The 25825-nt window shown below is 39.2% G+C and overlaps 3 protein-coding genes across 7 annotated transcripts; all 3 read right to left on the bottom strand.

The window, feature by feature from the left end:
* Positions 1-426: 426 nt before the first annotated feature.
* LOC143476920 (UPF0728 protein C10orf53 homolog) lies at positions 427-11332 on the bottom strand. 2 transcript variants are annotated; one of them, XM_076975334.1, is made up of 3 exons: positions 10112-10366; positions 9813-9932; positions 427-4073 (listed from the first exon to the last, which is right to left on the bottom strand). In XM_076975334.1, the coding sequence occupies exons 1-3, from the start codon at positions 10203-10205 to the stop codon at positions 4030-4032; spliced, it is 258 nt and encodes an 85-aa protein (XP_076831449.1). In that variant the 5' UTR covers positions 10206-10366; the 3' UTR covers positions 427-4029. The 2 variants fall into 2 exon arrangements, with proteins under 2 accessions (XP_076831449.1, XP_076831448.1); XM_076975333.1 differs by lacking the exon at positions 427-4073 and adding an exon at positions 8880-9680 and having other exon boundaries at positions 10112-11332.
* A 990-nt stretch (positions 11333-12322) lies between these two features.
* c15h10orf53 (chromosome 15 C10orf53 homolog) lies at positions 12323-14350 on the bottom strand. Of its 2 annotated transcripts, none has more exons than XM_076975332.1 (3): positions 14051-14350; positions 13752-13871; positions 12323-12797 (listed from the first exon to the last, which is right to left on the bottom strand). In XM_076975332.1, the coding sequence occupies exons 1-3, from the start codon at positions 14142-14144 to the stop codon at positions 12718-12720; spliced, it is 294 nt and encodes a 97-aa protein (XP_076831447.1). In that variant the 5' UTR covers positions 14145-14350; the 3' UTR covers positions 12323-12717. The 2 variants fall into 2 exon arrangements, with proteins under 2 accessions (XP_076831447.1, XP_076831446.1); XM_076975331.1 differs by lacking the exon at positions 12323-12797 and adding an exon at positions 12819-13619.
* An 838-nt stretch (positions 14351-15188) lies between these two features.
* Positions 15189-25748, bottom strand: chata (choline O-acetyltransferase a). Of its 3 annotated transcripts, XM_076975469.1 has the most exons (15): positions 25302-25748; positions 24831-24937; positions 24166-24357; positions 23491-23609; positions 21659-21712; positions 21337-21517; positions 20711-20888; positions 20319-20488; positions 20138-20238; positions 19394-19522; positions 19162-19284; positions 18936-19077; positions 18729-18791; positions 18475-18612; positions 15192-16443 (listed from the first exon to the last, which is right to left on the bottom strand). In XM_076975469.1, exons 1-15 carry the CDS (start codon positions 25543-25545, stop codon positions 16162-16164), a joined length of 2223 nt encoding a protein of 740 aa, XP_076831584.1. In that variant the 5' UTR covers positions 25546-25748; the 3' UTR covers positions 15192-16161. The 3 variants fall into 3 exon arrangements, with proteins under 3 accessions (XP_076831582.1, XP_076831583.1, XP_076831584.1); XM_076975467.1 differs by having other exon boundaries at positions 15189-16443; positions 18936-19284; XM_076975468.1 differs by having other exon boundaries at positions 15190-16443; positions 18936-19284; positions 24831-24934.
* Positions 25749-25825: the final 77 nt, after the last annotated feature.

Genomic DNA, 25825 nt, shown 5'->3' with positions numbered 1-25825 from the left:
TATTGTAGGCTCCGACTGCAATGTTACTCTCCAGGTGAACCTCGGAGAAAAGATACGTGATGTAGTAAATTTTTAATGTTAACTTGGAATTAAATTAAACTTGAATGGTAATTTCATTTGGTGTCATAAAAAATTTGTTTGCTAATTTACTCTATGTTCAGTGTCAAATGTTTTGTTGCAATCAACAGTGTGACAATTAAATTTGAATTCATTAAACTCAAACCTATTAAAATTTGACATTTTAATGGGTAATCATATTTAATTGCACAATATTTATTGCATTTAGTTGCCTTTTTGTATTTGTTTATATAATTTCATTTTTAAATCTCAATTGCATGATAGTTTCACTAAATTACTATAATGTAATTAATGTCCAAAAGAAATTCAATAACACAAGATGTTAGTATCAGCATTTATTTTAAAGGTTATAACAATCCTGCTACACATGCTCACTTTGTGTGTAATGGTGATATCAACATCAGTGTCAAACTGACAAATCACATGCTCACCAGAGAAAACAATATGGAACCACAAATACAGCTGTCAATCATCTCGTATGACATTTGTATATCAAAAGGCGTAGGATAATGCAGGGTTTGGACTTCAAACAAAACCATGTTTAGACCTCCTCCTTTCATAAGCATAGAAATGTTCTCAAAAAGCTACACTAATTAAAGGCACAATGTGCACCTTCAGTCTTCCATTTATTTTCAGAACCGAATGAATCTGATAAAACAGGCATTTCAGATTCACCAAAGATGAATGGGTCTGGGCAGTTAACAAAGCTCATGATATTTAGCCCAATGCACATTCATAACCTGCCTTGGGCTACTGTGCCCCTGCATTTCCATATCAATTCCTGAACCTCCTTTTACTATATTCAATGATACCATTTTCCAGGAACTAATGCAGGTGATCCTGAAGCTATGTCTGCAGAGTGACTAGTGAATGGAGGAACACATTAAACAAGGATACACATAAATCCCGTGAGCACAGAGAGAGTAGTTACCTCTGGATTTTGGTCATAATGAGATGGAGTTGTAGTATTATATATTGATGTTAAACTGACATTGCATCTACAGATCTGATTCACTCCATAATGTAATTTATTATAACTGATTTTGTACCCATCTGTATATAACCTATATGCATACGGTGTGGTGTGTGTGTGTGTGTGTGTGTGTGTGTGTGTGTGTGTGTGTTCTTCCTACACCGTAAATTAGTGGAATCCTTCAGTACATCTGTAGTTTGTTTATTGTAGTTTATTGTTGACACCAGTTGAATGTGGTTTTCGGTTGCTAGGATAATTCCTGCCACATTTGTCCTGTGCTCCACCCATATATACCTGCTATTGCCCAGAAACCCCTCAGCATCAGAGTTGCCATAGAAACCAAAGCTTGGGCGCTGCCATTTTTGCAGTGGGTATGACTGACATCCTGTCTGGCCAGATGGCAGCTCGTTTTATTTACAATTGCATCACTGTCACTCTCTGCGCACTGTCACAGCTCAGGGGAATTCACTGGGTATTAATTTTGACTTAAGCTCACTGTTTTCTGTACACAATAGTACCCCATTCATTAGGCATCATAGATGCCATGCCTAATGAATCATTTGTCACAAATGTGTTATGTCCTTCTGTTTCTTGCTAACGATTTCACATAATGCTTAAACTGTGGGCAATGTCTACATGATGTCAAATGCAGGTAACTGTTCGCAGGAAGAAGTGGCTACACACGACAAGATCTGCGAAGAAGCAAAATACGACACATTCATCACTGGCTTGACTCGCCTTAGTGAAGTACTGCTGTTGAATTTCCAATCATAACCATGATTTTTCTGCTTGGCAAAATTTGAGCTTTAATCAGGAATTCATAATGATCTGCTTCTTTGTTTAGATTGCATCTCAAATATGGGTGATCCAAAGCGTATGGTCCACCCCACGTGGCGGCCCGAGGGCGTCCTGAAGCACGTTCTTCAGGCCGCCAGCTCCGGCCTTCCGCAATACTTCTCCTTCACAGCACTGAGCCTTAGATGTCACTCAGTCTGTCGAATATCACAGATATCTGTCTGCTGTGCTTGACTGATTCTGCACTTTCCACACAAAGGCAGTGCCGGAGGGCGATGGCACTGCTGTGTGTGATTAGCAGCGCTCCCTGGGACGCTAGAGCTGCAGAGATGCAGGGGAGCCTCAGTACTCCCTCATCGAGATGGAATACAGAGGAGGTCCATGGGCGTGATTCAGCTGCACCCAGGGACCATTAAACTAAAGCCACCAGCATCAGCCTGCCGACCCCAAACACTCCTAAATCATCCTTAACACCGAATCGTTTCGACCAATCCTTCTTTATATCTTGGCTCCAAGTAGAAATCACTCACTCAGCAGTTGCCAATCAGTACATAAGGCCTCCGCACCACTTAAGATAATTCCCTCCACTGACTTTCTTTATGATGAAATGATTAGTACACTGAGAGTTTCATCCTCTGAATTGTTTTAATCACATATTGGCCCAACATGCTTGTACAAGTATCTCATTACTTAATGGTTCTTACCTACCAGCAACCAGTACGGGAAACAGTGTTACCTGGGATTTCTTGAGTGCAAGGGTACCCAACTTAATTACTGCACAGATTGGTGAATATGCTCTGCACTAAAATTGATAATTAACTAAGGAGTTGAATCAAGTATGTTTGAGCGGAAGCTCACTACACTGTCCTGAACTCTGACTCTCCAGAACTGAAGATGTCCCACCTTCATGAACAGGTCTTGGTAGGGAAGGTTGTGGAAATGGAAAGACGATGACTTGCCACTATCTACGCATTTGACTATTCGAAATTCAGTTTTTTCCTAAGTATGAATATTAAGACCCAGAATTTGATAGGATTTTTATCTTTTTTGTGTGGATTTCTTTGTTAAATCCCAGGATTGTTGAGGATCGTTGAGAACGTGATTAGCAAACAGACAGTGGACTGGGCACTGGAGGAGAATATAGCCTTTGGCTCCCTGCTCAGAGACAGGATTCATGTCACACTTTGTGGACAGGAGGTCTCTTCAGGAAAGCACACCTGTATGTGGAGACTCTTCTAAAGCAGCCTGCATGCTCCCTGAGCATCAAGACAGACTTAAACGTTCCCCAAAGACACAGTTGTGACTCACACTTTGGGTGTTTGTGGCAGCTTTACTGGGATGTACCTTCAGTGTGTCAATCTATGACTGAATTCATCAGTACCATTAACCTAAAAAAATACATAGTGCCAGCTGCCTCATCATTCAGAGCGGCACAGAGAAGCCCAGCCGTTCGGCTAGAGTTATCGTCTGTACAGTGACAGATGACGTCAGTCTGTCTCAGACGGAGTCTCGTGGGAGAGAGATAGATGCCCACATGGTCCTGTCACGGTACCGCTTTTGTTGACACTGAAGGAAACCCGTTTGACGACACACCACAGCAGGTGCGACACACAGGTGCTCGCTCTCCCACTTTGGCTAATTTCAGCCCTGTGAGAGGAAACTGGCCAGGTTTGTGTTTTGTTGAGCCTTGAAGTGGAAACTCCTAATCCCAGAGAAATGCTGAGCAAAATTCTCTCAGTACAAACCAACTCTACAACCAACATTATTTGCTTCTCAACTTCATATTTATGACTTGTGGTTTTCCTCTGTGCTGGCTGTAGGTGATGTAGGCTTTGATCTAGAACATTTCTGAGAGAATATGTTAGTTAGATGCAGCTGGAGAAGCAGCTCGTCTCGTAAGCCTGTCTATTGATGTGGTCTCTGAGAGCTGGCACATGCGTGCAGTACCACTCTGCTCACAGCGTGCCCCAACACGTGCACCACCACCCTGCTCTCAGCGAGACTCCTGCAGTGGTCAGGGGAGTGAGCACGCCTCTGTGCCTCAGTCTGCTGTTCTCAGTCATTACCTAGGGACTTAATGGCTATGAGTAGCTGCTTCAGTCATCTGTGTTTGTGAATGTGCGTGCCCCTTCTCTTCTGTTTCTTGACTGATGCAGATAACAGGTGGAGACAGTGGTTAACCTCTAGCTGCTCTGCGTTTCCACGGTGACTCCGCAGGGCCATGGCACTGTAATACAAAGAGCCATTTTCGAATCACAGCTGTGATTAAATGAGCACAGCAAAACAGGCTCCAAATTAGGACTAATTCCTGCTCCATTTGTTTTGCTTTGCTACACTCGCCATTTCCAATTGTTATCTAACAATGTGAATTACCCATTGCCTCTGTGATTCATTCTTTGAGAGCAACATGTGTGCCTAATGGACTCTTACAAGAAAGTAAAGGACCATCAGGGCCATATATTACTTATTGCAAAACCTTAGAATGGTTAGTGTAGCGCTACAAGGCACCGGGGCACATGTGATTCTATGAGATGTCAATTCTATCTAGCCTCTCTGTGTAGTCACCTGACCCTCATCTATCTGACTACAATACAAAAAACCCGTCATTCTCTGAGACATTACTGCTGCATCATTACTGTGATGTTTAAGAAATTTTTAATGCTTTCACATTGCGCTGGATTTGATGGCTGGTCTAAAAATGCATCTGAGCAACCTGGCAAAACACATCACATCTCTGGGCTTACTTTTCTGCCTCTCTTCCCCTATCTCTGATTGGAGAGAAAGACAAGGAGAGAAAAAAGAGCGAGAGATGGACAGAGAGAGAGAGAGAGAGAGAGAGAGAGAGAGAGAGAGACATTGAGTTTCTCTGCTATAGTTTGACACAGCAGGAATCCTCCTGAAGTTGAAGGGAGAGGGTCAATTTTCTGCCTCTATGGCAGATCCACGCAAAACCATCGTGGCCTCAAACAGCCTCAGGTATTGCAGTTGACAGTTAAACTAGTTATGAACTTTTAATTCCATCACTTCTGTAGATGGAATAAAGATCATATAATAAAATATATTCAAGAATGTCATTGAATTATTTCTGAAATAGCTAAATTTACAACTTACAGTAATATTGTAGTCTACAGCCTCTACAACTACAATTGTAGGATCTCTCAATCATGTGGACCATATCCAGTTTTACCACTGGACCAAATCTGTACTTGAGTAAAAAAAAAAAGTGTGTCCTTGTTGTTAAAACTCAACATTAGGGCAAAGTAATTGTATAGGGATCAATAGTGATGACTCAAGGTTTGTCAGGGTCTTCCAAATGAGGCTATAACTCTTCAGCTTAGCCTGCTGTGTGTGGGTGATTACTAGGGTCCAGAGCACTCGTCTGCACACCCTGAGTATTTCTTGCACATGAGTAAGGATGACCTTTATTGCTGTCTGGTAAGTGAGCTTCCTATAAATGGTTCAAACTGATACCCATAGGAACTCTGTCCCTTAAGCACTTTACTGGAACTTCTTGAAGAACAACCATTTAGTTAATGTCGAAAGACACCATCATTAATGTTTCTTTTAGTGCTTAGCAGGGAGTCCCCCAGACAAGGCAAGAACTTACAAGACTGTGACTAGCTATTACTACATCTGGGGCTTTTACAGGTGTAACACTAAGTTATATTCATTATATTATCCATCAATAGTCCAGGAGAGCTTTACCTGTTCATGTATGTCCCTGCTTATCAAGCTAATGACAGATTTTGATTTTTTACAATGTCACTGCCATCTGTGCCTGGATATCCATGAGGAGATAATTTTATGAATGAATGGATGAAAGAAAAAAATGTAAATATCCCTTTTCTGGTGTTTTGTTATGCAAAAATCATAAATCACATTCTTCCATGCTCTGTCCAAATAATGTGGATGCACTATTTTGTTCTGCGTACAGAACCTATATATATGAGAAATGTGGAACTGAACTTACAAAAGGGGGCTGCGTAGTCACTGAAAGATGCAGTTATAAAACAGTTATATAACTTCTGTGTAACATTACTAACACCATCATTATGAAATTAGTCTGTAATTGCAGTTTTGTTGCACTATTAATGATCAGTTCTAAACAAGCATCATTTATTTCTGACTAAGGGATTCACTGGAGCTATACGACTGTACCCGGATCATGGTGAGCTGCTCAACACCTGCCATTTACTTCCATTATCTTATTACCATTCAGAAAGCCGGTAAGAAAACATCTCTCCAGTCCTTTATACTCAGGCAAATATTTTCTTACATCTGTTATCTGTGTAATAGATATTCTGTCTCGACATTCCCCAAGTATTGGTTTGCTGTAAATAGTATATTGCTTTTTCAAACCAAGTGCTATTCCAACTCTATTTATTCATGAGGCTTATAATCAACCGTTGTAGTTTTTCTTACTGTAATAAGCAATGATGACTCTTCTGATGGGCAGAGAACTGTATGAACTGAAAGTTTCAGGGTTCTCCCCACACACTTATTTTCTGCTACAGTAATTGCCTTCCCCAGTTGCAGATAAATGCAGTGCTTTGTGGAGCATGAGAAAATCTCATCCAGAGCAAATTAAACGGGCCGTCTGGGGACAACGGTGTTTGCTTTGTACAAAAGCCCTCTTAATTTGTTGTTTTGGTTGGACTCTCAGCTGTCAGAACTTTATTTACTGTACGATTCCTTCAAAGTTAAAGTGGTAAAAGAAAACTGTTGTTCTGTCTCACTGTGACCGATGTAACACCGGTGGTGTTGTTTGTTTTAGCTGTCTTTCATTTCCACGCTCAAGTCCTTAATGAAGCTCCCTGAGGCCCACTTGTTTTGATGAGTTGAGCACAGGTGTGTAAGAATTTTCTTAAGATAATTTTACACATCTCAGATTGATCAGACATTTTAGGGGAACAATATAAAGATAAAATATTTTATTCTAAAGGAACAAAGTTCAGAAGAATAAAAAAGATTAGGGTTCTAGAGTTATATGAAGAGTAATCTTCTGCACTGTCAAAGTCTACTATAAAAAGGCAAGGAAGAAACATCTCAAGCTGGAAGATATTGTTGCAATTTTCTGCCAGGAGCAGGTGACCACCAAAACTGCCCAAGTCCATTAACGAATGCTGTAATCAGCGAACTGCAACTTCATGTACTAGTCCTTCATGTGTTTATTTTATTGTATTTATTTTTGTAAAGTATTAACATGTACAGTAAAAAACAGCTGCATTTTTTTTGTAAACCTACACAAGATTGCAGTCCTATACATAGTGAAGTGAGACGATCTGGGTCACTGCCTCTCTTTTGTAGAGGGACATGGGTTATGGGTTATCCATGCAGATCACCTATGGTACCCAGATATAGTTTCCAACAAGTGGTTAAGCCTTTTCTCCAGATGTGATGAGATTCAGCAGACTTGTGCAACTGAAGCTTCAAATACTGGCTGTGCTCACACATTTTGGAGAAAACATGTATGGACTTTGTCCTCCTGAGAGTCTGGTGGTACTGTTGTTACATGAAAGTTCACAAATTTAAATTGGGGTGCAGAGAACAAGTGAAATATACAAAATGTGTGTGTGTGTGTGTATATATATATATATATATATATATATATATATATATATATATATATATATATATGTATATGTGGGTATGTGTGTGTTCTCATGCTCACATTACTTGATTACTTTTTTCTTCCACCTTTAACCATTCACAAAAACAGCTGTCCTGCAAACAGAACCGGACTGCAGGTCTCCTTTAACCTGACCTCAGGTACATTGGCCCAGACTGTGCTGCAGCGCCTGCCACTGGAAGCACGCTTGCTCACCTGGCAGAGCTCGAGAGGGTCCTGGACACCATACCTGATCTGCTGCCTTTGAGAGCAGCAGTTTCTTTATCCAGCTCAGCTGATCTAAACAGTCTTCTCGTGCTTTACTTGAAGCTTGTTCTCAATGCTCTATACATCTTTGGACATCGAATGACAGTGATGGTGCATGTATTGAGATCTTCAGTATTATCTCCATCTGCTACTAAGAATAGCCTGCTGAGTCATATTCATCAGTAGAGTAGGCACTGATGCCGGTCTAGACTTACTTAGTCAATGCAGCCAATTTAAATGCATGACTGGGTCAACACGAAATCAGGTTGATTTCCTCTAGTACATTTGGAAAGATGAACATGGTTTCTTCTTGACATAAGCATATTCCCCTATCTTTCTTCATGTACTGTCACACCTGACTACATCCTGAGACATTTAAACAGATGGCACAGTGACAAGTAGAAATATTCTCTATGGCTGCCACAGTGTTCTTTGTGGCCACCAAAACACGCGCTACCTGTCAGGACTATGATACACTTGAAGGTTCAGCAGTGGCAATGTCCTTAGTGTACTTAGTTTTGATGATATCAATGTGCTTATAAAACACGAAGCATTAAGTACACAGTACACACCTGTCATCCTATAGTAGACTAGACTATATTTTACTGCATATATTATATACACACAGTGAGCAATACAATAATTGATGGTCATTCTTAATCCAGTTTTGTAAAACTGCATAGCATTTAATTGGCAACATCTATGGCCTAATGGACTTCTCACGAAACAGTTCCATTTACAGATTTGGATTAAAAGTTAAATACTGTTGATGATGTACAGTTACATTTCTTCTAGTATCCCATGCATGCACGGAAGCAATACTTAGTAAGTAATTTAATTTTCACATGTGATAATGTATAAATGCAAATGTCTAAGTTTAGGACATAGAATATCTAGTCTGTTGTTTTTCTATTTAGCAAAGTAACCATACCAAACAATAAAGAGGTTAAAACAAAAACAGTAGCATTTTTACCACAAAATGGAGGTGTGACTACTTCTGATGATAAATTTAGCAAAAATATTTGCTTGCATTTTTACAAAACTGCACAAAAATGTATTATATTTGGTGCTGTTGGTATACATTCCGTACTGCTTTTATGGCTTCTTGACATAGTGGATCAAGTCTTCCATCACCCCCTAGTGAAAACATTACTTGTTAGATATATTCAAAATTACTGATAGTTTTCCATAGTCACTGCAGTGATAGATTAGCAGTGGTAGATACATTTGTTTTCTGGGATCCAAATTCCTCATACTGTACAGAAATAAAGTTTTCACTTTATTTATTTATTTGTTTGAAAATAGTTTACTGTTTTACTCCTGTTCCCTTAGTCCTCATTAATCATGAAACTTCATCATATGCACTCTAGGAGAGTTACCTCAGAATTTAACACAGAGATCTACATAGAAATGAAAAGTATTTTAATGTCAGTTATCTTTATGGAGCCATTCATATAGTTACTTTGTGACTGAAAGTTGAAATAATTAAATGTGCTATAACTATGGCTTAAAAGGGAATGGCAATAAAACCATGAAACTATGTGTACACCAACAGTGTAGGCATCTAGATGGAATTTCCTAGTTTTTTTCTGATTAAAAAATCATAAATTCAAATCCTGTTCTCTGAATTAAGAATTACTATTGAGGAACAAAGGCGTTTTGATGGCTGATAGTTCAGTGTAATATTAGGCCTGAAAGGCAACAACTAAAAAATTTAACAATAGGCAATAAAGAATGAAATCATGAGGAATTTGTATTTGCAAAGTGTGTACATTCATCCTACTCAATAAAAGTAGTTTTAGAGTAGGTTTGTCAGTGAATATTTAAAAATCATAAAGTGAAATGATAGTTGCAGAAGGCCATTTGTGTCTCAATAACAGCTCTGTGTCTTCTGCAGTAGCCTACACGGTTTAGAGACCAATAAAGTGCAGGCCTGCTGGCAGGCACTGGCAGGAATACCTGAACAACAAATGCAATATCAAACATGAACTGGCAGCCCACTACATTAACCAACGGTGGGTTTTTTAAATAAGATTTGCGTAGTGCCTATAAAGTGCTGTTCATTATGGATGCTGCAATGTGAATTATTACCGAAATCCAGATCGGTAATGTTGCACGCGTGCACGCGCTCTCCGTTGATAACCAGCTCCACTTGGTTCCGGTCGGACGTTTTTTCAAGTACCCAAACGTAGCCGCTGTCTTTCAGAGCCGCTTATGGAGAGAAAGCAGAGTGCATTGAGAATAATTTCATGATTCACGCAACACTGCGGTCAACAGACCTGATCAAGCGTGTTCACGTGTCCGCGGTTTCCCGCATCAGCACAGAGGGGGTGATGACGCACTGGCCATCATCACGACTTAAACAGAGTAGGTGAGCTATAGGTACCTACCTTGGATACCTTCTAGGCGGAATGTCCTGTGTTCAACAATACCACACGATTCGTAAGGGCCGTATCGGATGATGATCGGTGAGGTTTGAGGCATATTAGACAAAGAGTGAACAGGAAAAGCTCACATTACCAACAGCAAAAACGCAAACAAACAAAACATCCAACTGACTCGAGCGCGCGGCAGCCATTGGTCACGTGCCTCCTGTCCCCTAGCAACAGGTAAAGGTCGACAAACTCGACAAAATGTGTTTAGAAACAATGAAAAACTTTATTACAGTGATTCCCCCTGCAGCTTTACATAAATACTTAGCTAGTAAAGCAAAGAAGTTAGAAATGATGGCTATGGTAAGCAGTGGTATTCGGAATTGTAACACCTTGAACGTTTTTCACTACCAAGTACCCAGGACACACTGCAGGGTGTAATGTGGGGACTGTGTGTTTTATCAGGACACACTGCAGGGTGTAATGTGGGGACTGTGTGTTATATCAGGATAGGCCCTCTGTTTTCTAGTACAGTGTTGGTCTACACAGTTAGTGTAACGCCAAAGTGTCTCATCAAACAGACATGTTGGAGCACTGAAGATCGATTTCGACTTCAGGTAAGAGCTAGGTCACTTAACTTGATGAGCTCATATAAGACAATTTTTACAAATGTCCATGAAAGACATATTGTAGCCTATGATGAGTAGGCAAATGTTTGTGGTAATAAATATTAGTTTATTTTTTTTCAAACAGCTAATTAGTTGAGCATATTTAAAATTAGACACTCAATACTCACATACAGACATTTACAATAGTCAAACAATTCAGGAGCTTATGTAACACATGTTGATCCACTTTTCATTTCAGACACACAGAGACGTACACATTTCTCTTAGACACTTATCAGTGCACAGTGGACAACTCAAAATATATAGCTTGGTGTTTATAGTTTTTCTTGATGCAGATTTCTAGTGGTGGTAGTATTAGGCCTATTCCTACACATTATTGAACCATCACATTTAGATTGATATTAATTTAAATACAATGTCTAAATTATAAAAAAAATACTTTGCCAAATTACAGGTGACTTAGTTTCTCAGGTGTGCTATGCCTCTCGCCCCCCGTTCTTCACTCTGTGGGAAGCGTGCTGTAGTACTGTAGTGAAGAGCCTGTAGTACTGATCCATGCACAGGGGAGTCCCGGCCAGCTGACCCCGGGCGTAGTCCACTGGTAGGGCATGCCTGCAAAAACACAGCTTGAGCAGACTCTCACACAGAAGACCAGGCTGTTCCTAATGAATGGAACAGCTTGCAATGTTTATACCCAGAATAAAATCAAACAGCTATTACTGTTTAAAAGAAAATTAACAAGATGGAACTTACCCATCAAGTAGACACTTGTATTCTAACACCCCTGAAATTAGATGAGCTGCAAATCTTTTGGAGAATAAAGAAAGAACACGGCTTTCAACTGTGATTCACACTAAACCTTCAAAATAAAATAACTGACCATCTCCGTGCAGTTAGAGAAGAAATGTGTGTGAAGTTAATGCCATTCAAGCTTTTTCGGTCCAGAAACTGCACTGCCCCTCAGATCACTCTACAGTACACCTCCACTGCCTCTCCTAAGTGCCTTATTTAAGCAGCTATCACATTGCCTGGTCAGTGGTGTAATCACAAGATTTAAATGTATGTCAATAAAGAAACCCCTATTGTGTAGAACATTGTTTCTGGTTGTTTCTTGATTGGTTGGTTGGTTTCTTGATTGGTTCTGGATGTTGCTTAGCTTAATCTAGAGAAGAGCTTAATCGTGGAATTATTAAAGGAAGACTTACAATTATTTTCCTGTAGTGGCATAAGATTAGAATGTTCAGTTCTAGAATAATCCTGGGTTACAATTTGCTGATTTAATGTCATGAAACAGGAATATCTGACACTGGGATTCTTCTGTAGCTCACCTGGTAGGTCAAGTGTGAGTGCTAGTAACACCAAAGTGTTGGGTTTTATTTTTCAGGGAATATATGTATTTTCATACTGATACATATGTGAGTCATCCTGGATAGGAGCCTCTGCCAAATGCCATAAATGTTATTGAAGCTACACAGTGTTTCAATCTAAGCATTAAGTACACAGTACACACCTGTCATCCTATAGTAGACTAGACTATATTTTACTGCATATATTATATACACACAGTGAGCAATACAATAATTGATGGTCATTCTTAATCCAGTTTTGTAAAACTGCATAGCATTTAATTGGCAACATCTATGGCCTAATGGACTTCTCACGAAACAGTTCCATTTACAGATTTGGATTAAAAGTTAAATACTGTTGATGATGTACAGTTACATTTCTTCTAGTATCCCATGCATGCACGGAAGCAATACTTAGTAAGTAATTTAATTTTCACATGTGATAATGTATAAATGCAAATGTCTAAGTTTAGGACATAGAATATCTAGTCTGTTGTTTTTCTATTTAGCAAAGTAACCATACCAAACAATAAAGAGGTTAAAACAAAAACAGTAGCATTTTTACCACAAAATGGAGGTGTGACTACTTCTGATGATAAATTTAGCAAAAATATTTGCTTGCATTTTTACAAAACTGCACAAAAATGTATTATATTTGGTGCTGTTGGTATACATTCCGTACTGCTTTTATGGCTTCTTGACATAGTGGATCAAGTCTTCCATCACCCCCTAGTGAAAACATTACTTGTTAGATATATTCAAAATTACTGATAGTTTTCCATAGTCACTGCAGTGATAGATTAGCAGTGGTAGATACATTTGTTTTCTGGGATCCAAATTCCTCATACTGTACAGAAATAAAGTTTTCACTTTATTTATTTATTTGTTTGAAAATAGTTTACTGTTTTACTCCTGTTCCCTTAGTCCTCATTAATCATGAAACTTCATCATATGCACTCTAGGAGAGTTACCTCAGAATTTAACACAGAGATCTACATAGAAATGAAAAGTATTTTAATGTCAGTTATCTTTATGGAGCCATTCATATAGTTACTTTGTGACTGAAAGTTGAAATAATTAAATGTGCTATAACTATGGCTTAAAAGGGAATGGCAATAAAACCATGAAACTATGTGTACACCAACAGTGTAGGCATCTAGATGGAATTTCCTAGTTTTTTTCTGATTAAAAAATCATAAATTCAAATCCTGTTCTCTGAATTAAGAATTACTATTGAGGAACAAAGGCGTTTTGATGGCTGATAGTTCAGTGTAATATTAGGCCTGAAAGGCAACAACTAAAAAATTTAACAATAGGCAATAAAGAATGAAATCATGAGGAATTTGTATTTGCAAAGTGTGTACATTCATCCTACTCAATAAAAGTAGTTTTAGAGTAGGTTTGTCAGTGAATATTTAAAAATCATAAAGTGAAATGATAGTTGCAGAAGGCCATTTGTGTCTCAATAACAGCTCTGTGTCTTCTGCAGTAGCCTACACGGTTTAGAGACCAATAAAGTGCAGGCCTGCTGGCAGGCACTGGCAGGAATACCTGAACAACAAATGCAATATCAAACATGAACTGGCAGCCCACTACATTAACCAACGGTGGGTTTTTTAAATAAGATTTGCGTAGTGCCTATAAAGTGCTGTTCATTATGGATGCTGCAATGTGAATTATTACCGAAATCCAGATCGGTAATGTTGCACGCGTGCACGCGCTCTCCGTTGATAACCAGCTCCACTTGGTTCCGGTCGGACGTTTTTTCAAGTACCCAAACGTAGCCGCTGTCTTTCAGAGCCGCTTATGGAGAGAAAGCAGAGTGCATTGAGAATAATTTCATGATTCACGCAACACTGCGGTCAACAGACCTGATCAAGCGTGTTCACGTGTCCGCGGTTTCCCGCATCAGCACAGAGGGGGTGATGACGCACTGGCCATCATCACGACTTAAACAGAGTAGGTGAGCTATAGGTACCTACCTTGGATACCTTCTAGGCGGAATGTCCTGTGTTCAACAATACCACACGATTCGTAAGGGCCGTATCGGATGATGATCGGTGAGGTTTGAGGCATATTAGACAAAGAGTGAACAGGAAAAGCTCACATTACTAGTGATGGGACATCTGAAGCTACGCTTCGAAGCGTGTACCGAGTAAAAAGGGGCGTGTCCGATGAAGCCCCGCTTCGGAGCTTGTGTTAGATTGAGCAAAATCACGTGATCAGCAACAAACGAGGCCTCGCATTACATCGGCCACGTCATTGCTTCATTTTGCGTATCGTTTTTCTAAATAAAAGCGCGATGAACCCTGTTGCTTCGTGGGTTGTAGTAGGTGGTTAAATTTAAAATCTGGAACGTTCTAAATTCTTTTTGTTTGATCAGGATGTACATCGGATTCACACATCAAAAACAGACTAAAAACCATTGGAAGAGGCAAACCTTATTTGTAATGTTAAAAACATTTTACATTTGGCAGACGCCCTTATCCAGAGCGACTTACATTTTATCTCATTTTTATATAAGTGAACAATTGAGGGTTAAGGGGCGCCTCAGTCATGGCCTCAGGTCTGGGGATCGAACCCACGACCCTCCGGTTACAAGACCAGTTCCCTAACCACTTCCCTTCCCTAACCACCAGGCCATGACTACCAAACCAGATCTAGAACCCCCAAGAAGCAATTATTTAAAACACATTTTGTTTTTTTTTTTAAATCAGTTTCTAACTCAAAATATTCAGTCTGCCTCAACAACCACTCAATTCCCAATATAGTAAAGTACAACATATCTTCATTGTCAAATACGTTCATGACATACAAGAAAACCCAACACAACCACTAATGGTCAAGGATTAGATAGGCTACAAATCATTTTAATAATTAAAACATGACAATTAAGTATGATTTAATTGATTCTCCTGTTACTAAACATGAGTTTGATGGAAACTTTGTGACAATATTGCATTTACACATTGTTGAAAGTATGATCCAACTGAATGACGAGGCTGTTACAGTTTCACCAGCAGATGTCACTAGTGAGTGATGAATGAAGCCTCGAGTAATGAACCTTTTTGCAAAGCAAATGGTTGGAAAGCTTCATTGCTTCAAGAGGCTTCATTTGCCCATCATTACACATTACCAACAGCAAAAACGCAAACAAACAAAACATCCAACTGACTCGAGCGCGCGGCAGCCATTGGTCACGTGCCTCCTGTCCCCTAGCAACAGGTAAAGGTCGACAAACTCGACAAAATGTGTTTAGAAACAATGAAAAACTTTATTACAGTGATTCCCCCTGCAGCTTTACATAAATACTTAGCTAGTAAAGCAAAGAAGTTAGAAATGATGGCTATGGTAAGCAGTGGTATTCGGAATTGTAACACCTTGAACGTTTTTCACTACCAAGTACCCAGGACACACTGCAGGGTGTAATGTGGGGACTGTGTGTTTTATCAGGACACACTGCAGGGTGTAATGTGGGGACTGTGTGTTATATCAGGATAGGCCCTCTGTTTTCTAGTACAGTGTTGGTCTACACAGTTAGTGTAACGCCAAAGTGTCTCATCAAACAGACATGTTGGAGCACTGAAGATCGATTTCGACTTCAGGTAAGAGCTAGGTCACTTAACTTGATGAGCTCATATAAGACAATTTTTACAAATGTCCATGAAAGACATATTGTAGCCTATGATGAGTAGGCAAATGTTTGTGGTAATAAATATTAGTTTATTTTTTTTCAAACAGCTAATTAGTTGAGCATATTTAAAATTAGACACTCAATACTCACATACAGACATTTACAATAGTCAAACAATTCAGGAGCTTATGTAACACATGTTGATCCACTTTTCATTTCAGACACACAGAGACGTACACATTTCTCTTAGACACTTATCAGTGCACAGTGGACAACTCAAAATATATAGCTTGGTGTTTATAGTTTTTCTTGATGCAGATTTCTAGTGGTGGTAGTATTAGGCCTATTCCTACACATTATTGAACCATCACATTTAGATTGATATTAATTTAAATACAATGTCTAAATTATAAAAAAAATACTTTGCCAAATTACAGGTGACTTAGTTTCTCAGGTGTGCTATGCCTCTCGCCCCCCGTTCTTCACTCTGTGGGAAGCGTGCTCCATACTCTCTGTGGACTTGCGTGGTTTGGCATGAGTGTTACATATGCGACATAGATCTTGCATCTCCCCCAGGCACGCCACAAGAGCTTTCACAAACATATCTGAAGAGGTCCCAGGGCTGTCATGGAAACTGGAAACAGAGAAAATGATGTAGTCTGACTGAGGATTGTAGCAGACTCCATATCCATTAGGATCCACAGGGCCATAGCAGCAGAACATCTCCACAGTTGTGGGGACCTGTATGGAAAAGATCATGCTATTAGATGATAAGCTATTGGAGTGTGCCTGGTGGTCCACATATGCCTCATAGAATTAAAGATTCCAGAATGGACGATACAGCTAAATTAGTAGTATAACCTACTAGTTCAAGTAGGCTAGTTAGTGGTTTAAACCACAATAAACACATTATTGACTGAAGAGTGATTGTTGTTCCCCCATTAGTCATGTAATTTGGTAGTTACAAGTAGTAACTCTGGGTGAATTACATTCAGCAATTATTTTTTTCAATAATGTTAGCCAGGGGGTGTGTTGATTGATTGGAGTTTTACATCTAACTTGCTGGCTTGTAATGTGCAATGTACATGACATCCATGATGTTTGTGATCACTTTAAATATTAATCTAGCCTATTATATGCCCATTGTCATATTCATTTATTTATTTTGTTTATGATTTGCAAACAGGAGGTGCTTTTCGAAAGACAAAATTCATATTTATTAGCTAGCTAGCAACTCTATATGACTAAAAGTATATGGATATCTTCTTAAATATAGAGTTCAGGTGTGTAAAGAGCAGCTACACACAGGTCTAAGTTCATATGGTCAATGCCAGACGTCACCTGGGGTTGTGTAAAGCATGCTGCCACTGAACTCTGGAGCTGTAGAGATGTGTTCTCAGGCATGAAGAATTGTTTTTCTGCAGGGGAATACACTAATCTGGGTATGGCATATGCTAGGAGAACTCTGCCTACCAGAATGCCTACAGTAAACCTTAATGGAGGAAGCATAGTGCTCTGGGGGTTTTCAGGGTTTGTGCTAGGCCCCCTCTTTTTTGGACTGTGAAGGATAATATTAATCACGTAGCATTCATAGACATATTATAGAGCTATGCTTCCAGTGTCGTAGTAATTTTTTTAATAGCACATATCCCTTTCATATTGCAGCATGACTGTGGCCTTGTGCATAGAATGGGGTCCTGGTTTAACTCTTGGTGTGGGGGTGCTTCAGAGTCCTGCACAGAGTCCTGACCTCAAACCTTCAGGATCATCTTGACTGTCAGTTGTGTTCCAGCCCTTCCTGTCCAACATCACAGTATGACCTCACAAAATTGGCACATATTCCTATAGTCACCCTGCAAAATGTTTTGGTAAAAATGGAGGGGCGAAATCGTATATATATATATATATATATATATATATATATATATATATATATATATATATATATATATATATATATAGTAAACTGGCCATATAGTGAATGCAGCACAAGATCAATAACATTTTAACATAAACAACTTACAGATACTGGAGTTAAGTGCCTCAAGTAAGAACGCACCATTAAAAAGTAACTTATTTTCTCAAGGCTAACATTAGGCTCAGAGGGGCATTCATTAATATAAAGGTTTTCTTTTATGTTTTATCATAATGTAAATGTTTCTTCTAACTACTGTGAATTGTGTGAAACTTGAACAATCCATGATGGATCTTCATTTGACCTACACTAGATAGCAGAAACAGGGCATAAAATAGGCTCTTGCTATACTCTTCTGCTGATGAGTAGCTGGCCTGTGCTTACCCAGGGGGATAATTCTGGGGGTCTAACACGTCAAGATCTGGATAAGCAGAAGCACTCTTCAAATTTATGTGCAAGATAGATGAAGATCAGATAGGGCAGTATGAGTGGGGTTTACTTAATGAACAGTTTTTGAATAAAGTCACAGGTCCATGTTTCTGTACTTAACCATTAGAGAAGAAATCATGATAAAACACTTTTGTTATACAATATTTATGTTGTAAATTCAATATGTTTAAAATATAAATGTATTTGATATAGCTAACATATTGACTATAATGCAACCTATAAGTCTTAAACAGTGAAAAACTGTTTTTGTGCTAAATATAATCATGTATGTTCTTGTAAATTCCATTAGCTTCGTTTAGGTTGGCGTTTTTTGCCAGTCTGAATGAATTCAAATGTCATGCCTGTGACATTTGTGTGGAAATATTCTGTGTAATGAAGGCTTTCCTAGTTTTTTTTATCTTATGTACCTGACTTGTGGAGAGGATGAACTGGTTGCTAATGATATAAGTCTCATCTGTGAAAATCTCTGGTTCCTCCAAGTTGAGCTCCTTAGCTATCTCCCGCAGTCCAAGTAAGTGATTGTCGATTGCCATCCCTGTGATAGCCTGTTAAAAAGCACCAGAATTCACAGATTCACAATGATGTAACAGCGTCATATATTGATGAATATACACATTTAGTAGAAAAGGTAATTCTGCTTAGCAGCCTCCATTTTATTTACCAAGATTGTATAATGGGTTTGTGCCCTAATAGCATTCCATAACTTCTCCATCTTCTCAGCATCCTAAATAAATCATAGTAACATGATGTAAAGCTGTCAGCCTTAAAGCAAATAGATCATTAAAAAATATATGTTTGTAGCTTCTGAATGAGGCTTAACAGTTACTGAAAACAACAAAATGAAATCTGCTCCATTATAATAACATACCGTCAGACTGGTATTTTTATCTGTCATTGCTTTCACAAATGCCAAAGCCTCAGAAGTAGAAGAACGAATGTTGTCCACTCTGCCCTGCTGGAAGCGTCGGATCGATGCGCTCTCATATGTTGGCACGGGTCTTCTGTGACATCTAGGAATGGGGTAGATGTCTGATTTAGTGTGGTGTGTCTCTCTGTGTTGGGTAACTGTTTTGAGGTGGAAACGGCAAACTAGCCTGTAAAATGCAAACTGCAGAGCTACTTGTATATAAGCGTCAGGACTCATTTTCTGCTTCTTGATGAAGTCTTTGCCATAACTGTTGAACTTGTGGACATTCATGTCAAGATTTCTAACAAGCCTAAAAAAATAGACAAATTTAGAACAAATACATTTGTATTATTGTAAAAGAACCACAATGCAGAGATGTTGACTATGAACATCAAAGCAAATAGTTTTTGTTGATTTGCCTGTGCAGTTTATCTGCTGAAGCAGTAAGGAGTTCTTGGATTTTTGGTGAGCATTTCCAGCGAAGACGTCTTGGGGCTGGCAACTCACTCACACTGTCTGCCCTCACCAGCTTGGACGGGCTGCCCATCCTAAGAGTGGCACATACACATGGAGCATATTCCCTTACTGTTTGCCATTTATTTTAAAGTAAATAAAGTATCTTAAAGTAGCTCACTGAACAATTTTTGTAAGCAATTACCTATAGCTATTAAGGAAAGGAGTACCTGGCCCTCAAGCTATTGCAATATTTCACCCTCTCTAGATGATGGAATAACTAATTGTCTGTTGCTTGAGGAAACCTAGAAATCTCCTGGTCCTCTGGATGTGCAAGGACCCTCTAGCAATCCAGTTTTACAATATTCATTCTGCCAGGCAAACTCTCATTCCCTTGCTCAAGTGTTCTCAAACCGGACATTGCTGGTTGGACTCCTTAAAGACTGTACTGGAAACCTCTGCATGAGAGTGGTGCGTCCAATAGAGTTTTTCTTTACAAGTCATTACAATTTCATTTTGCAGACACTAATTATAGATCGTTTGAAAACATATTTCATGATCATATAAAAGACATTATGTGTATTAACTAAATCAGTAAGACACAGTACATCTTAGACCTTTTAATTCTTGCTATAGTCATGCACCGATCAAAACAAAACACATAATGGAGGTGCAGATGATCACAAAACTTTATATGCTCCTTGGCTTACATGTACTTCAGTAAATATTCAGTGCACTGGACCAGCACGATCCCCTCAAAAGGCGAGTGTTCACAAACAACACCACAGCACCCATCCGCACCTACCAGGAACTGAGAGTCACACGTTTTAGAGCAACTGCATGCCATCAAATGCAGATTTCTTTATTTCATGCACCAAATAGATGCTTTACCTGCAAAGGTTTGTCATACCAGCGGTTTCCCCCATTCCTGTTCAGTCCTCCTCCATGCAGGATCATCATGGCTCGGTTGGTGCCACTCGGCTCTATGCCGCTGGATTCATCCAGGCACACCACACACACACAGCGCTCAATCATATCCAGAGAGTCCCTGTTAGTAGAATCTACACCAGATCATATTCAGCATGCTTTAATAGCTTGTACAGTTGGTTGTTGGTTGATGAATTGTCAGCAAGTCCTTGTACATCTATGACAAACAAATTATAAATTTTGTACTTTAAAGTTATAAATGGATGTAAATTTTAAGTCTCTTCATATTTTATTGATCCAAGAACACTGGGTTTCAGTAATCAGGAGAGAAGTGTGGTTACAATTCAGCCTCTGACCTTTAACAAGGATGCTACGAGACTCCGCCCACTCTGTCCTGCCATCGGAGGTGAGTAATCCAATAGGAGGCAGGCACTCCTCCACACTGTCTGCCATCCTCTTGATCTTCTGTAGTTGGGTGTATAGGTCTTTCTCGCTGAGTCGCCGGAAGTTGATGACCACATCAAGAACAAAGAACTGACAAAAATAATATCATGTTTATGTAATTCTTTAATTATGAATTAACTAATGAATTACTTTAATAACTTGATGCATAACAGTGATGCAAGGTACATCACATAAAGCACACTGATAGCCATTTAGAGTGAAAGTGTAGTTTCCTAATGAATGCCTGTAACTTTTCATTATGACATTTTAAGGCATCATCTTTTGCATAATTAAAAACAGCTCAAGCATAAAAATTATTTGCAACCATCCTCATTAAGTCAACAGTAAACACCTGTTAGAGGACCTTGCTTATTAATTACAGTGTAGAACAGGAAATAAAATACCCAGGAGAGTTCCACATCAAAGGTGCTTTGGACTCATTAGGCTGTTTGTTAGATTAGATCTAATTAAATGAAACAACAAAATCAACAAATGGACCCAACAAAGACTCCCATGTGTCTTAGCACTATGGCCATACCTGATTTTTACAAGCCACTATGACATGTTCAGGTTCTGGCATTACGCTACTCTCCTGAGCCACCAGGGTGTCTGTTTTAGGTCCAGGTAAACGGTAGGAGGTGAAGAGCCTGTAGTACTGATCCATGCACAGGGGAGTCCCGGCCAGCTGACCCCGGGCGTAGTCCACTGGTAGGGCATGCCTGCAAAAACACAGCTTGAGCAGACTCTCACACAGAAGACCAGGCTGTTCCTAATGAATGGAACAGCTTGCAATGTTTATACCCAGAATAAAATCAAACAGCTATTACTGTTTAAAAGAAAATTAACAAGATGGAACTTACCCATCAAGTAGACACTTGTATTCTAACACCCCTGAAATTAGATGAGCTGCAAATCTTTTGGAGAATAAAGAAAGAACACGGCTTTCAACTGTGATTCACACTAAACCTTCAAAATAAAATAACTGACCATCTCCGTGCAGTTAGAGAAGAAATGTGTGTGAAGTTAATGCCATTCAAGCTTTTTCGGTCCAGAAACTGCACTGCCCCTCAGATCACTCTACAGTACACCTCCACTGCCTCTCCTAAGTGCCTTATTTAAGCAGCTATCACATTGCCTGGTCAGTGGTGTAATCACAAGATTTAAATGTATGTCAATAAAGAAACCCCTATTGTGTAGAACATTGTTTCTGGTTGTTTCTTGATTGGTTGGTTGGTTTCTTGATTGGTTCTGGATGTTGCTTAGCTTAATCTAGAGAAGAGCTTAATCGTGGAATTATTAAAGGAAGACTTACAATTATTTTCCTGTAGTGGCATAAGATTAGAATGTTCAGTTCTAGAATAATCCTGGGTTACAATTTGCTGATTTAATGTCATGAAACAGGAATATCTGACACTGGGATTCTTCTGTAGCTCACCTGGTAGGTCAAGTGTGAGTGCTAGTAACACCAAAGTGTTGGGTTTTATTTTTCAGGGAATATTGTATTTTCATACTGATACATATGTGAGTCATCCTGGATAGGAGCCTCTGCCAAATGCCATAAATGTTAATGAAGCTACACAGTGTTTCAATCTACCCATTTGATGTATTCAGAGAGTGTACACTCTCAGTATACACTCTGAAAGTTGATAAAGGGCTAAAATCATACATTTCAAGATTAGTGAAGTCAAGGCTTACTGTCTGAAAAACAGTAATTTTAGATTTTAAAATAGCTTAGATTTTGTCTATTGGTAATGTGTTCAGAGTTCATTTTTTACTAATGATGGTACCATTTAGGGCAGGGGTCGGCAACCTTTGAGACATGGAGTGCCAACTTGAACATGGCTAGTCAATGAATGAGTGTGCCACTATCAACAAATAATATTGGAACGGGGGGGGGGGGGGGGGGGGTTGAGTTTAAATTATTGACCGGGGGGGCGGGGTGGGGGGGGTGTAAATGGACACAAATTAAGTATTATATCGTGATCGAACGCCAAGTATAAACGCCTCCGCCGCTCGCGCAGGTTCGCGCGAGGTGTGCGGAGTCGCGCGGTCACTCGTCCACAGAGGCGTTCTTTGCATAGAGGTGTGGCTAGGCAACTGCCATGGGCTCCTCCCACTGCAGGCCACAGTAGGGGCCCCCTGATTAGCTGACTTATTTCTCGCATATTAATGTTGATGGGCCCCCTAGCTAAATTCGCTTTGAGCCCCCAAATTGCTAAGTCCGTCACTGCTCGTCCTGCGTGTCGCGTGCCAGTGTTAATGCCTCAGCGTGCCATAGGTTGCCGACCCCTGATTTAGGGTGTTAAGGCTGTAAGCCGTCTATGTGTTAAGACGTGCAGTATTACTTATGCATTTACTTATTAGCAAATTGTCACTAGCATGAAGATTCCCTCCATAAACCACACATATGAAACTGACCAGCTGATGTGATGAAAACATGCAATACACATACTTTATGTAACATTTTCTACACATGCTAAACATCCATCATTTATTTCTATGGATGCAGTCAGTGTAATAAATGACGATATACAAATTACTAAAGGTGGGATAATTTCCATTTCACTTCCATCTAGATTTAGAACTTCGACATTCATTTGGGGTTGAAAATCACAACTATTTTCTATTGGAATATTTTAAGTTCTGAAGTCAAAATGGAAATGCTCCCAGCTCCAGCCTCAGGGACCAATACCTGAGTGTGTCACTCTCAGCCCTGAAGTTCTGATTAGGGAAGACCATAGCAGGGCTAGAGTTGACAGGTAGTGCTAGTCTGTTATTCAAATACATATCTTCAAGCCAGTAGTCGTATACCTGAGGAAATGAAAATATTTGAACACTTTTATGTGCTATCAAAAAAGTTGCATTGGTTACGTTTACAGAAGGGCCTTTTTTATACTGCAGCATGTTTATACAGGTGTTGCATAAGGAAAGTGTAAACATGTAAAACATTTTTATAATGGATAAGGATGTTGAGTCATGAAAAACATGAAAGCATCCTGGGCGATCATTAGGACAAATGCACATTTTCAGAATGAACTGTTTTTTTTATTGTTTTACGGTAGTTCTTACAGCAAATTGTGCATATTTAACAAAAATAAAATAAAGGAAATACTCCTGTGGAACCTCCAAATTCAAATTTGCCTGTGACTGACAGCTATTACATCAGAGAAAGAAGAAACGTATGTGTCTAATATTGGTTGCACTTTACCTTGGAAAATAAATTCTGAAAAAGTTCACAAATATCAGTATCTTAAGGTCAGAACAAACATAAGCAAAGAGAAAATGTCTCAATCTCGTTGAGTTCATGGAGAAGAACATTTAACAGAAAATGTTTAGCACAAGATGTGAATAGCTCCAAATGCCTTACCCAGTTGGGTTTAGTCTCTTTCCTTTCCAGTAGCTTTTCCTGAAGTAGTTCTCCTAGTCCTCCAGGTGCTCCAAACTTCTGTACGATGTCCCTGGTCCTCTTGAACTGCTCCTCTGAGACCAGGTGTTTCATACACCTAAGATACATGTCGAGTGTTTGCTGCAAGGCTGGAACTGGCAACTTGGGAAGACCCTAATGAGAGAACAGCAGAACATTACTGACAGCACTGAAGCAGTCATATTACAGAACAGAGAAAGCTGTTAATTCATTAATTAAGTAGGTCTTGTCTGTGTTCACATTTTGCTCATAAATCAACAAATGTCTTATAATTCACATTTTATGGTGTATCATACCATGTGGTAAATCTTTCATGTCATAAATGTTTATTCCTGCTATTTCTGTCAAAGACTGGCAAGGTGTTATTTTGGACAAAATATGAAACAACTGCAATTGTACTCATTTTTATTAGATAGTCCTCACATATTTAAACAGAACTTCATCAAACAGCTTAGCCCTGTCATAGCATCTTTAATTTTGTACTGTGAGATTTCAGTAATGTCTGAAACGTTAAAAGTTCACAATAATTTAAATTACATACATTTTACAGTATGCATTGAAGCTTACAAGCGCTATTTGAATAATAGATAATGATAAATATACACTACACTCTGATCCACTTGGTCCCTTGATGGTTGCCTTTCCAAAACTGGCATTGTCAAACTTCCGGACGCAGTCAAGAGAAGAGAAAATGAGATATTGTGTCCAACGCCTTCTGGAACAGATGATCGTCGAGCAAATGAAGCCTTGAGATTTCTCAAAGAAAAGTTTTTCCAGAGCCAGTCAATTTTCTACACTACGTGTGCGCCCTAAAATACTAACATTAAAATGTATCCATTTAAATAATCGATGTTAATTTAATGTCTAATTAATTACTATTCAGTTTGAACTGTTATGTAGGAATCTAAGACAAACAGCAAGATATAGGCTACTGATACGAATTGCCTGAACAAAGAATACGATTAAAACTGGCTTTTCTCTTGGGCATTAATGCATAGTTGTCATTAAGGTAAAACAATTTATGGATAGCCTAAATAGAAAAACTTAAAATGAAAACTTTATCAATAGTCTGTACTCACCAGATTGATCAGATCTTGGAGAGCCCGAGATTATGCGTATTAATTTTCTCTCGAATGTTCTTAAACGGCTGTTACTGAAAAAAAACTTGCAGAGCGTAACTTGCACCTTACTCGCATCCATTGAAGGACAGGAGTTGGTTCCGTAGAGATGCTGGTACCTTGGTACCTCTCCCGCCATGCAAAGCTCCTCCCATCGAGGTCCACGCGTGGAGTGCCTCGTTTGTCGTCTGTGCTTCTCCAGCATACCTCATAAAGAGCGGGGTTTCCTTCTGGACCAGCTTGCACGAGGTTTTACGTGATTTAAACAATGATAAAGCAACTTTTCTGTTCATTATTTTGTTAGTGATATTTGTTCTATTATGCAGTGAATTCTTATTAGCGTAGCTTTCTTCGTCTTTACTTCGGATCAACGCTTGAGACGTCCCGAGAGTGAACGATTTGCGCGAATTTAATCGATTTGACCATTTACGAACATTTTTCCTAATGTGTGGGCAATGGCAATCCTCAAGACAGTCTGTTTAAAT

The sequence above is a fragment of the Brachyhypopomus gauderio genome, chromosome 15 (genome assembly GCF_052324685.1).
Source record: "Brachyhypopomus gauderio isolate BG-103 chromosome 15, BGAUD_0.2, whole genome shotgun sequence".
Taxonomy (NCBI): domain Eukaryota; kingdom Metazoa; phylum Chordata; class Actinopteri; order Gymnotiformes; family Hypopomidae; genus Brachyhypopomus; species Brachyhypopomus gauderio.
Note: the sequence above shows the minus strand (reverse complement) of the source record. Positions and strands in the feature narration are given on the sequence as shown.

What these genes read in the sequence shown, in the direction of transcription:
- LOC143476920 (XM_076975333.1), bottom strand. Translation starts at nt 10,205, where the DNA reads ATGCCTCAAACCTCACCGATCATCATCCGATACGGCCCTTACGAATCG. An exon ending in CCGCCTAGAAGGTATCCAAG is followed by an intron (nt 9,933 to 10,111) that starts GTAGGTACCTAT and finishes TCTCTCCATAAG; the next exon opens with CGGCTCTGAAAGACAGCGGC. An exon ending in CATTACCGATCTGGATTTCG is followed by an intron (nt 9,681 to 9,812) that starts GTAATAATTCAC and finishes TTTGTTGTTCAG; the next exon opens with GTATTCCTGCCAGTGCCTGC.
- c15h10orf53 (XM_076975331.1), bottom strand. Translation starts at nt 14,144, where the DNA reads ATGCCTCAAACCTCACCGATCATCATCCGATACGGCCCTTACGAATCG. An exon ending in CCGCCTAGAAGGTATCCAAG is followed by an intron (nt 13,872 to 14,050) that starts GTAGGTACCTAT and finishes TCTCTCCATAAG; the next exon opens with CGGCTCTGAAAGACAGCGGC. An exon ending in CATTACCGATCTGGATTTCG is followed by an intron (nt 13,620 to 13,751) that starts GTAATAATTCAC and finishes TTTGTTGTTCAG; the next exon opens with GTATTCCTGCCAGTGCCTGC.
- chata (XM_076975467.1), bottom strand. Translation starts at nt 25,545, where the DNA reads ATGCTGGAGAAGCACAGACGACAAACGAGGCACTCCACGCGTGGACCT. An exon ending in TCCAAGATCTGATCAATCTG is followed by an intron (nt 24,938 to 25,301) that starts GTGAGTACAGAC and finishes CATCTGTTCCAG; the next exon opens with AAGGCGTTGGACACAATATC. An exon ending in TCGTAGCATCCTTGTTAAAG is followed by an intron (nt 20,489 to 20,710) that starts GTCAGAGGCTGA and finishes GATCTGGTGTAG; the next exon opens with ATTCTACTAACAGGGACTCT.